Genomic DNA, 12540 nt, shown 5'->3' on the forward strand with positions numbered 1-12540 from the left:
TGTGGGCACTGCTCACGCGGAGACAGCGTTCGTGGATGGTCATGTTCTCATTGCGAGAATATGTCCATGGCAACGTTGCGGTCGCGGCTCGCCTTAATAAGAAAGCGAGCCACCCCAGAGGCTCCCGCCTCGGTCCTTTTACCCACAGGTTTGAGGCCAGCGCGGCTAGCACTGGGGGCGATTTGGGGACCGCAATGGGACCGCCTCTGCTGGGTATCCCCCCGCGGACCTCCCATTCCCCTGCACGCTCGTCTGCCCCGATCGGGCTTCCGGGTGAGTCCGCCGGCTCGTCTCACGGCGAGTTTGACCTCTTATTCGGAGCCCGCGAAAGTGATGAGCTCTCTAGCGCAGCATCGGAGAGCGGGCTCGTCCAGTCGGAAGCCTCAGCTGGGCTCCTCCCTTCGGGGTCGATCGCCCAGTCACAGGCTGATGCGGAGATGATGACATGCTTTCCCGGGCTCGCGCGCCACTCAAAGCCACGCCCCGCCCCGCCCCGTTCCTTTCTTCCCGGAAGTGCATGAAGAGCTGACAAGGTCGCGGGAGGCACTTTTTACTGCCCGGTCCCAATCTTTTCAGCTTCCCCGCTCTCACTACCCTCGATGGTGGGGCGGCCCAGGGTTATTCGGCAATCCCCCGGTGGATAAAGGCGCTCGCGGTGCACCTATGCCCGTAGAGCGCCGCTACCTGGCACGGGTGCCCAAAGCCCCCAGGCCTGTAGGTTTACGTCGTCTCTGATGGCCAAGGCCTACGGTGCCGCTGGACAAGCCGCCTCCGCCCTGCACGCCATGGCTCTCCTGCAAGTCCGCCAAGGCGCTAAAGGAATTGCACGAGGGTAGTTCCGCCCCGGGATTGATGCTGGAACTGCGCTCGGCGACCGACCTCGCTCTCCGAGCGACGGAGGTCACGGCGCGGTCTCTCGGGCGGACGATGACCACACTAGTGGTCCAGGAGCGCCACCTTTGGCTCAACCTGGTCGAGATGGGTGAGGCCGACAAGACACGATTCCTTGCTGCCTCCATTTCCCAGGCGGGCCTATTCAGCGACACCGTCGAGGACTTTGCCAGCAATTCTCGATGGTAGAGCAGTAGATGGATGCTAGCCGGCATATCCTGCCCCGGTGCGGCTCAAGATCCCGCACCCCATCTACTCATCGCCAAGGGCGTCCCCCTGCGGTGACTGCACCGGCTCCACCGCAGCCCGCCCCTTCGGCCTGGCCCCGGCGTGGAGCCCACCGCAGGAAGCAGACGCCACCCGTCTCGCGGCTGCCCAGAACCCGTGAAAGGCTTCAAAGCGCCCTTGAGACGGGCGACCCAGGGACAACGAAACCCGCTGCTCTGGAGCTGGTAAGCAGATCTTCATCTTTTTGTTACCTTTTGCATTTAATTGCGCTGCATGCCCAAGTGGCTACAGTACTCAAGAGCTCAGCAAGAGTGGTTTCCTTGTTCCCTAAGTCATGTATCCGGTGTGTACGGCTGGCATCACGACCACCGTCCACCACTCCATTTGGCAGGTTGGTGCTCCAGCGGCGGTCTCCCGCCCTGAGCGCCCAGCTGTGGCACAAATCCGCCCCCGATGTGACAGTCTCCAGGGGTCACGAGGACAGGCCTCTTCCTCCCCCATCCCAGGCTGTTCCGGGGGTGGTCACAAGGAGCCAGGTAAGTGCTTCGATGTCCTCGGACTCAGCACGGCCACGACGTGGTGTGGCACCTCGAGCTCCGCCCCGCCGCGAGGCCCCACCTGCCGGTACATCCGATGACGTTGTCCCTTTGGTCCCCCTTGCGCGGAACTTGGACGCATGGCTTGCGCCTTCCAGTCCGTCACGAGGGCTGGTCCGGATCGTCCGACTCAGCTGCGTGATTCACTTCGCCGGGCATCCGCCCAGGTTCAGCGGTGTCCACTTCACCTTGGTGAAAGACGAAAATGCTGCTACCTTGTGCGGAGGTCGCTACCCTCCTATGGAAGGACGCGATAGAACCTGTCCCTCCAGCCGAGATGAAGAAAGGGTTTTACAGCCCCTACTTCATTGTACCGAAAAAAGGCGGTGGGTTGCGGCCAATCTTGGATCTGCGAGTACTGAACCGGGCTTTACGCAGACTCCTGTTCAAGATGCTGACGCAAAGACACATTCTAGCGAGCGTCCGGCATCAAGATTGGTTCGCGGCGGTAGACCCGAAGGATGCGTACTTTCACGTCTCGATCCTTCCTCAACACAGACCCTTCCTGCGGTTCGCGTTCGAGGGTCAGGCGTATCAGTACAAGTCCTCCCTTTTGGCCTGTACCTGTCCCCTCGCGTCTTTTCAAAGATCGCAGAGGCTGCCCTTGCCCCGTTAAGGGAGGTGGGCATTCGCATTCTCAACTATCTCGACGACTGGCTAATCTTAGCTCACTCTCGAGACGTGTTATGCGCACACAGGGACCTGGTGCTCTCACACCTCAGCCGACTAGAGCTTCGGGTCAACTGGGAAAAGAGCAAGCTCCTCCCGGTTCAGAGCATCTCTTTTCTCGGTTTGGAGTTAGACTCAGTCTCCTTGACGGCACACCTTACGAACGAGCGCGCCCAGTCGGTGCTGGCCTGTTTGAAGGTGTTCAAACAGAAAACAGCGGTTCCACTGAAACTTTTTCAGAGGCTCCTGGGGCATATGGCATCCTCGGCGGTGGCCACCGCATATGAGGCCACTTCAGCACTGGCTCCAGACTCGAGTCCCGAGACGGGCATGGTGCCACGGGACACACCGCGTGGCCATTACATCGGTCTGTCACCGTCTTTTCAGCCCTTAGACCGACCTCTTGTTTCTACGAGCAGGTGTTCCCCTGGAACTGGTCTCCAGGCGCGTCGTGGTCACGACAGACGCCTTCAAAACGGGCTGGGGCGCTGTTGGCAACGGGCACGCAGCCGCCGGCCTCTGGACGGGTCCGCGGCTGCGTTGGCACATCAACTGCCTCGAGTTACTGGCAATTCTGCTCGCCCTGCGGAGGTTCCGGCCGTTGATCCAGGGCAAGCACGTGCTAGTTCGGACAGACAGCACGGCAGCGGTAGCATATGTCAACCGCCAAGGTGGTCTGCGCTCCCGCTGTATGTCACAACTCGCCCGCCGTCTCCTCCAACGGAGTCAGCAGCACCTCAAGTCGCTGCAAGCCACTCACATCCCGGGCAACCTCAACACTTCGGCGGACGCACCGTCACAACAGGTTACCCTCAAGGGAGAGTGGAGACTCCACATTCAGGTGGTCCAGCTGATTTGGAGTCAATTCGACAGGCACAGGTGCACCTGTTCGCCTCCCAAGAATCCTCCCCACTGCCCGATCTGGTACGCCCTGACCGAGGCCTTCCTCAGCATAGATGCGCTGGCACACAGCTGGTCCCCTGGCATTCGCAAATATGCATTTTCCCCCAGTGAGCCTGCTTGCACAGACCCTGTGCAAGGTCAGGGAGGACGAGGAGAAGGTCGTCCTGGTAAGCACCCTACTGGCCCGCCCAGACATGGTGCTCGGACCTCACGCTCCTTGCGACAGCTCACCCCGGGCAAATTCCCCTGAGGTAGGACCTTCTTTCTCAGGGAAGGGGCACCATCCGGCACCCGCACCCAGACCTCTGGAATCTCCATGTCTGGCCCCTGGACGGGACGCGGAAGACCTAAGTTGTCTCCCACCTGCGATGGTAGACACGTTCACTCAGGCTAGGGCTCCCTCTACGAGGCGCCTGTATGCTTTTAAGTGGCGTCTGTTCGCTAAGTGGTGTTTTTCCCGTCGGGAAGACCCCCAGAGATGCGCAGTCGGATCAGTGCTTTCCTTCCTGCAGGAGAGGTTGGAAGGGAGGCTGTCCCCTTCCACCTTGAAGGTGTACATTGCCGCCATAGCAGCACACCACGACGCAGTTGACGGTAAGTCCTTAGGGAAGCACGACCTGATCATCAGGTTCCTAAGAGGCGCTAGGAGGCTGAATCCTTCCAGACCGCCCCTCGTTCCCTCATGGGATCTCTCCGTAGTTCTTCAGGGTCTACAGAGAGCCCCCTTTGAGCTTTGCAGTCAGCCGAGCTTAAGGCACTCTCCTTGAAGACTGCCCTCCTGACTGCGCTCACTTCCATCAAGAGGGTAGGTGACCTGCAAGCGTTCTCTATCAGCGAAACGTGCCTGGAGTTCGGTCCGGGCTATTCTCACATGATCCTGAGACCCCGACCGGGCTATGTGCCCAAGGTTCCCACCACTCCTTTTAGGGACCAGGTGGTGAACCTGCAAGTGCTGCCCCAGGAGGAGGCAGACCCAGCCCTGTCGTTGCTGTGTCCGGTGCGCGCTTTACGCATCTATTTGGATCGCACGCAGAGCTTTAGAGTCTCTGAGCAGCTCTTTGTCTGCTTTGGTGCACAGCGGAAAGAAAGCGCTGTCTCCAAGCAGAGGATCACCCACTGGCTTATTAGCGCCATAACTATGGCATATCTCGCCCAAAACATGCCACCCCCGGTAGGGCTACGAGCCCATTCTACCCGAGGTGTAGCGGCTTCTTGGGCCCTGGCCAGAGGTGCCTCTCTAACAGACATTTGCAGAGCAGCAGGCTGGGCAACACCCAACACCTTTGCAAGGTTCTACAACCTCCGGGTGGAACCGGTTTCATCCCAGGTAGTGGCACGCAACACAAGCGGATAAGCCCGGGATAGCCGGCCGGGTGTATCGCTTGCACATAGTGCCTTCCACCTCCTTTTGAGCTGAAGACGTGTGCTGTTAATTCCCAGTAGTGTTCACAAAAGTTGTTCCCTGGTTGACTTCCTCCGAGCCCTGTGGCAGTCGAGTATTCGGAGAGACTCGCTGCCGGCCCAGTACACGCGCTAACTAAGAGCCCGGTTCTGGGGTAGGTGCTCCGCATGTGGCGGTTCCCTGTAAGGCTAACCCCATGCGATCTATATCTTCCGCTAATTCATTTCCCTGTTGGCAAACTGCGTCTTCCTTGGGCAGAGCCCCTCTGCCCCAGTCTCCATATTGTAGTAACTCCTCCCTCATTGGGCAAGATCTACCTTGAAGGCTCTCCACATGGTTGGAAAGACCATGTGATGTATTCTTCCACTTAAATATCCCCCCCTCTCTTGGGGCGAGGTGTGGTCTCCGCGGTGTCCTCCCCTTGGGAGGGACACCCCCCGACTAGACCTGGCGGCCCAGTCGGATAATCCCCCTTCTTTTTTAGGGAGTGGAAAAAGAGAAGGGGAAAGAGGCCACGACTGAGTTAAGCCTGTCTCTATCTCTGGGTAGTCGACTTGTCCACAAAAAGGGCCGTTCGACACTCATAACTGTGTTGGGGGAGGTTACGTGTCGACCTGTTGTGCTGGCTATGAGGCACACAGCAAGTCTGCCCACCGCACACCGCCAGTTCACGTAACACAGTTCAGCCTTGTGGCGTTTTGTATAGGGACCCCTAGTGTCACTACATCGACACCAACGTCGAGTGAGTGACAGATAGGGAACGTCATGGTTACTGGTGTAACCTCCGTTCCCTGATGGAGGGAACGAGACGTTGGTCCCTCCTGCCACAACGCTGAACTACCCGCTGAAATGGCCGGACCTTATATCAGCTCCTCAGCGTAAAACCTGAATGAGTGGTTGCATACCAGCTCCTTTTATACCCGTATGTTCGGGTGAGTGGCATGCAAATATCACTCGCCAATTTTCATTGGCCTTTTATCAAAGACCAGAGGTGTCTGGGGCTCCCAAGAGTGACCCCTAGTGTCACTACATCGACACCAACGTCTCGTTCCCTCCATCAGGGAACGGAGGTTACACCAGTAACCATGACGTTAGTTTTAAAGGGGTGATATCATGAGCGATCACAATTCCTTGATCTTTTGATGTACTATGAAAACATACTGTGTGTCACAGTTCTGGTAAGCCGCAGGTTTGTTTTGTTTGTTTTGTCATTTTCTCTCACTCGTATATCGCAGGCGCACACGACTGACATGATCTGTGTTTCCATGGGAACATTCATTGTTCTCAGGGCGGCTCCGATCATGCCACTGATTAGCTTGTCGAACAACACCTGTTCCAGCCTGATTTCACTCCTTACATATGCCCTCAAATTTCTTTGTTTCTTTGCCAGATTGTTATACTAAGTTGAGTACTAACCTCACTCTCTTTGTTTAGCTGGTCCTGTCTTGTCACTCTGTTGGTTTCCCGTGTTGTTCAGGTGTGGTTTGCCTTCCAGTCTTCGCTGAGTTCAGCCTGGTAATCCACAAAGGAATTCCGATCTATGCCCGCATGGGATCTACACTTCTGTTGTTGCTTGCATTGTCCGCTGGACAGCTCTCTCATCGCCTAGCTTCTACAGAGGATTTCTCCCAACTTTCACGATGCACACACTCCACTGACGAACACACTGCTCTCTTCTCTGCGTGGTGGTGCATTACTGACTTTGTGAATAAATATTTTGGAACTGTTACCTCTGCTCCTGGGTCATTCTGTCTAGCACCTACACGTTACAGAACCTGGCCACAACATGGACCCAGCAGAGGATTCCACTCTTCACTCCGCCCTCTCCCAGCAGGGAGTTCTGCTGGGATGTCAGCAGGATAAGATCGCCACCACAACCGGGCTTTGGAGGCGATGGCCTCACGTCTCGCCGATCTCACCTCCTATGTGCAATACCTCCGCCCATCTCAGACTCCTGAATCTCCCTGGGAGGTTTCCTCACCAGCCCCCGCGACGCCTGTGTCTTCCTGATGTTTTGAAGCCCGCATTCCTTATCCTACCCCATATTCAGGTGAGGCTGAATCCTCATCTCACAGTGTTCCCTGTTCTTTACGTTGCAACCCTCCACGTTCGCTTCAGACACCATGAAGGTGGCTTGTGTCATTACACTCCTCACCGGTAGGGCTGGTGAATGGGGCACTGCTATGTGGGACAACCGACATCCCCACTGTGCTTCATATCAGACATTTATTTCGGAGCTCTGCCGAGTGTTTGATCGGCTCAAGGTCGGGAGGCGGTGAGGATTTTGTCTGGACTATCTCAAGGAGATTGACGGGTTGCGGATTACGCGATCGAGTTTCGCACTTTTGCTGCTTCTTGTGAATGGAATGATCACGCTATGAGAGATCACTTTCTGCACGATCTTTCTGATGACATTCTGGATGAGATTTATTCATTGAATTTACCTCCACGATTCAATGATTTGGTAGATTTGTTTATTCAAGTCGATCAACACCTCACTCTACGTCACCGTCACCATCGACAACGTATTCCACCTGCTATGGCAGTTGATCATCAGAATAAGAATCAGAATGAACTTTATTGCCAAGTATGCTTACACATACAAGGAATTTGTCTTGGTAACAGAAGCTTCCAGTGCACAAACAATACAACTACAAGACAGAGATAATAATAAAAAAACAGAATTGGGGGCTGGGTAGCTCAGTGGTAAAATACGCTGGTTACCACCCCTGGAGTTCGCTAGCTCGCTAGTTCGAATCCAGTGTGTGCTGAGTGACTCCAGCCAGGTCTCCTAAGCAACCAAACTGGCCCAGTTGCTAGGGAGGGTAGAGTCACATGGGGTAAACACCTCGTGGTCGCTATAATGTGGTTTGTTCTCGGTGGGGCGCATGGTGAGTTGAGCGTGGTTGCCGCGGTGGACGGCGTGAAGCCTCCACGTGCACTATGTCTCCGTGGCAACGCGCTCAACAAGCCACACGATAAGATGCGCGGGTTGACGGTTTCAGACGTGGACGCAACTGGGATTTGTCCTCTGCCACCCAGACTGAGGCGAATCACTACACGACCACGAGAACTTAAAAGCACATTGGGAATTGAGCATTCCAAATTGGGAGAAAAAAAAAAGTGAATAGAAAATATAAGTATATATAGAAATACACAATAAGACAAAAATATATATATATATACGTATGTACAAATACAAATCTGTTATATACAGATGCAAGGGAATGTATAGCAGAAGAGGTAGGGTATGTTGGATAAATATAAATAGACTAAGCTGTGTATTAATGTTGTTCAAATATGTTATATACAGATATACAGTTATGTGCAAGGTGATTTAATGTATTGTGCAGAAGAGGTAGGATATGTCAAATGAATATAAATGAAATATAAATATGAATGAATAGTTGAATATACACATGATTGTATTGCCACAATGGAGAGTATTGGGGGCAGTTTTAACTGTTCATAAGGTGAATGGCCTGAGGGAAGAAACTGTTCTTGTGCCTGACTGTTATGGTGCTCAGTGCTCTGAGGAGCTGGACAGAGGGCAACATTTCAAAAATGTAGTGTGCTGGGTGAATGGGGTCCAAAGCGATTTTTCCAGCCCTTTTCCTCACTCTGGAGGTGTACTGTTCTTGGTGGGTGGGAAGATGAGAACCAATAATCCGTTCAGCAGTCCAGACAATCCTAAAGTCTTCTGATGTCTGACTCTGTAGCTGAACCAAACCAGGCAGTTATTGAAGTGCAGAGGACAGACTCAATGACTGCTGAGTAGAACTGTATCAGGAGCGCCTGTGGCAGGTTGAACTTCCTCAGCTGGCGAAGGAAGTACAACCTCTGCTGTGCCTTTTTCACAATCATTGTGGGTCAGAGTCATTGTGGGTCTCCCACTTCAGGTCCTGTGAGATGGTAGTGCCCAGGAACCTGAATAAATCCACTGCTGCCACAGTGCTGTTTAGAATGATGAGCGGGGTCAATTTTGGGGTGTTCCTCCTAAAGTCCACTATCATCTCCACTTTTTTGAGTGTGTTCATCTCCAGGTTGTTTTGTCTGCACCAGTGAGTGTCCCTTCCTGCACCAGTGAGCGGGTCATCCTACCCACTCTGCCTCTCCAGCTAACTCATCAGAACCTCGACCCGATCATGAACCCATGCTAGTCGCCAGGACTTAAATCTCCCGTAGGGAGAAACAGTGGCGCCTTATTAATGGGCCGTGTCTGTATTGTGCTGCCCCGGGTCACCTTGCTGCCGCCTGTCCATTAAAAGACATCGCTCGTCGGTAGGAGAGGGGTTACTGGCGAGTGCAACACCTTTGGATAAATCCCCTGGACTTCGGACACTTCTTCCGGTTCGACTGCAATTTGGATCGGCCTGTCATAATGTTCCTGCTTTGATCGACTCTGGTGCAGAGGGTAACTTTATGGACATTGAATTAGCATCCAAATGGCGACTTCCCACCTATCAACGCCCATACCCTGAGCGGAACACCACTGTCTGTCATCATTCATTTCTCTAAGCCGATCACGTTCATTTCCGGGAATCATACGGAACAGTTGTCATTCCTCCTTATCCTGTCTCCATCAGCTCTGGTAGTGTTGGGGCATCCTTGGTTGGTAAAGCACAACCAACACTGTTCTTGCTTGGAGACCTTATTATCTGTCACCGTATTATTTGTCTGTCTTAACTCTGCTGTTTCCCCTATACAATCTTGTGTTTCATTGCAAGATGAACCAGCGGACTTATCCGGAGTGCCGTCGACTTACCTTGATCTGAGGGCAGTGTTCAGCAAGTCTTGCTTCGTGACTCTTCCTCCTCATCGCCCGTACGACTGTGCTATTGAATTGCTTCCTGGCACTTCTCCGCCTTAGGCATGGCTGTATTCACACTCGGCTCCTGAGAGGGAGATCATGAACAGGTACATCAATGATTCTCTGGCAGCCGGTCAGCCTGGTAATCCACGAAGGAATTCCGGTCTATGCCCGCATGCTGGGAATCTACACTTCTGTTGCTGTTGTCCGCTGGACATCTCTCATCGCCTAGCTTCTACGGAGGATTCTGTCAAGTTTCTCCTGACTTCCACGACGCACACACTCCACTGACGAACACACTACTCTCTACTCTGCACGGTGGCGCATTGCTGACTTTGTGAATAAATATTTTGGAACTGTTACCTCTGCTCCTGGGTCATTCTGTCCAGCACCTACATGTTACACTGTGACATTCAGAATGAAAAACTTCCTTCCCAGACCAAAAAGAGTATTTATTAAAGATGCAAAAATTATTCATTTGAAACTTGTTAAACATTATAAAATATATGCATCAATGATTTTTACTTGGTGTACAGAAACTTGGTCCACCCAGTCACTGTGAGAAAATAAGGAGAAAGTAGGATAGATACTATTATTTCTAACCACTAGAAAGGCTAACGATAAGAGTAAAATTTATGAAAGTCAATTCTTGTGCTTTTTCTGGCTGTGTGTAGCACCTGCCACTCCGCAGATACTTCTAATGGATCCCAAAGTTTATTAGCTGATTCTGTCTTTTTGATCATAACAGTTTATACAGAACGTCTCAGGGCAGATTGTTTTATGAATCTCTCACAATATAATTGTAAAATGTTTATTATTGAAAAAATATTCTGAACCCGACAGCAAACCTGCAGCCCATGTCTTAGTGGAGCAAAGCTCTGTTGTTCATTTCACATGAAAATGGGGAATTTCTTAAAGGCACAGCATGAGATGCAATGAAACAAATCATTTATGGACTAGATCTGTATACGCCTACTGTATTTTTATTCATGAATATCTTTCTGTGTCTCAGGAACAAGGTTCTGAACATCTCTGATGGGCTGGACAAGACAGGCGTTATCAACTGGGAACTAATGCTGTGTCTGTTTGCCGTCTGGGTGATGGTGTACTTCTGTGTGTGGAAGGGGGTGAAATCCACAGGAAAGGTAAAGAATACATTTTCTTTTTTTGTCTGTATGTATCTCTCTCTCTCTCTCTCTCTCTCTCTCTTTCTATTTCTCTGTTAGTCTGTCTCCCTAAGTTCATAATCTGTTTTAGGTGAACACAGGTGAAAGCAGCACAATGTCACATGTATCACAGGGAATCAGATACCCGCACTACACCTTAAGCTTTATTACATAACAGTCTCTTGAGCTCTTGGCAATCAGTGTTGGGGAAGCTACTTTGAAACTAGCTACTAATAATTTAAAATAGTTAAATTACAGTCGAACTACTCTTGTAAAAAATTAGTTAGCAACAGTCCAAGCTACTAACACAATTAGCTAACTGCACTGAAGATAATTAAAGTTTTTTTTTAAAAATATATAATTATCAGATTACATAATTTAATCAGAGCAGTATTTATCTGGCACAAAAACAATACATGTTTTTGAATGAATTAACAATTTCAATTAGGGTGACAGCATTACTACTTAAATGTAATACATTTACACTAAATACATCTAATAAAAAATAAAAAACCCTAATTTATAGATTCAAAAACACAGTGATGAACGACAGCATTTAACTACATTTTTCGCTATTAAAAATACTAGTCTTTAAATCGGTTCGATAACTATTCCAATTTTTAAAATCAGTTTATTAAGATGAACTGTCCATATAAACCAGTTCACTAGACTGAATCTGACTTTGCAATGCTACCTATCAGAGAGAAAGGGGACAGTTTATGATAGCATCTTTGACTATTGCAACATTATCTAGCAGGCTGGTATGAAATTACCAATATGAGTTGTAGTCTTGGAAGTATCAAACAAATCTGTAATGTTTTTCACTACATGCCATAGTTTTCCATCAAAAGTGTTTGCATGAATTCATTGTTTTAATGGAGTTACATTGTAGTTGTATAAGTTCTACCATTATTGCTAATTAAAACCCTAATAAATTATGTGTAGAAAACATAATGTTAATTGAAATATATACAAATATTTTTCTGACACATATAAATATTGCTGCTAAAAATTAAAGTTATCATTTTTGTGCTGGGGCCACTGAAAATGTTTGCAGGGCAAGGAAAAACTGTCCCTGCCAGGCCTTCAGACAAAATCCTTACTGTTGAGCCCTGATTAAATTGTAACATTATAACTACAAAAAAGCTACATTGCTACTAAATTACAACTGTTTTGACTACAGCTGAGCTACTGTCATGCTACTGAAAATGTAGTTAAGTTAGTAGTATCTCTGCATTTTGTTCCCCCAACACTGTTAATAACCTTCTCTCTCTCTCTCTCTCTCTCTCTCTCTCTTTGTCTTTTACACTCATGTGATCTTGACCCAATTGAATCCAAACATGTTTATCACATTTGAAGCTTTACCACAAATTTTACAGCCACTCTGCAGGTCATTGGATCATTTAATAGGTTCGTACATAATCTTGCCTTGCTTCATATTGCACATAACATTCATATAAACATTCATATAAACTAGAAAAGGACTTTTATTTCTCTGCATCATATGTAGTGTCCCTTGGTTGACTTTGTTTATGACACAGTGCAATGTGACTTTCTCATGTCACCTTGATTCACACAGCTCCACCCACTGCTGTAGCGCAGAAGTGAGGTGGAGCAGATTTTTGTCTAGCGGGAAATATTACAAAGTGCACTGTCAGGGAGCCGCTCTGTGATTGGTCGGTCAGAGACAATTGTCTGCAGTGAGACGTGACAAGGCGCTTGTGCAAATGGCCAACAGCCATATTCCCTTTTAGGGAGGCGGTATCGCATGAACCCTTAGTAATATAATAACTTCATTTTATTTCTGCTCTATATTTCTGTATTGAAGGTCAACCTCACATTACGAACATGTGTTTCTTCTGCACTACACTGTAA

The 12540-nt window shown here is 50.0% G+C and overlaps 1 protein-coding gene across 1 annotated transcript in view; it reads left to right on the forward strand.

Moving 5' to 3' along the window:
* Window positions 1–12540, forward strand: part of slc6a8 (solute carrier family 6 member 8) — a 69866-nt gene that overhangs the window by 24187 nt on the left and 33139 nt on the right. The window contains exon 4 of the mRNA XM_051669957.1: window positions 10512–10644. Coding sequence (XP_051525917.1) covers window positions 10512–10644 — 133 coding nt within the window. The remainder of the gene's footprint in view (window positions 1–10511; window positions 10645–12540) is intronic.

Source organism: Myxocyprinus asiaticus, chromosome 33, assembly GCF_019703515.2.
Source record: "Myxocyprinus asiaticus isolate MX2 ecotype Aquarium Trade chromosome 33, UBuf_Myxa_2, whole genome shotgun sequence".
In the NCBI taxonomy this organism is placed as follows: domain Eukaryota; kingdom Metazoa; phylum Chordata; class Actinopteri; order Cypriniformes; family Catostomidae; genus Myxocyprinus; species Myxocyprinus asiaticus.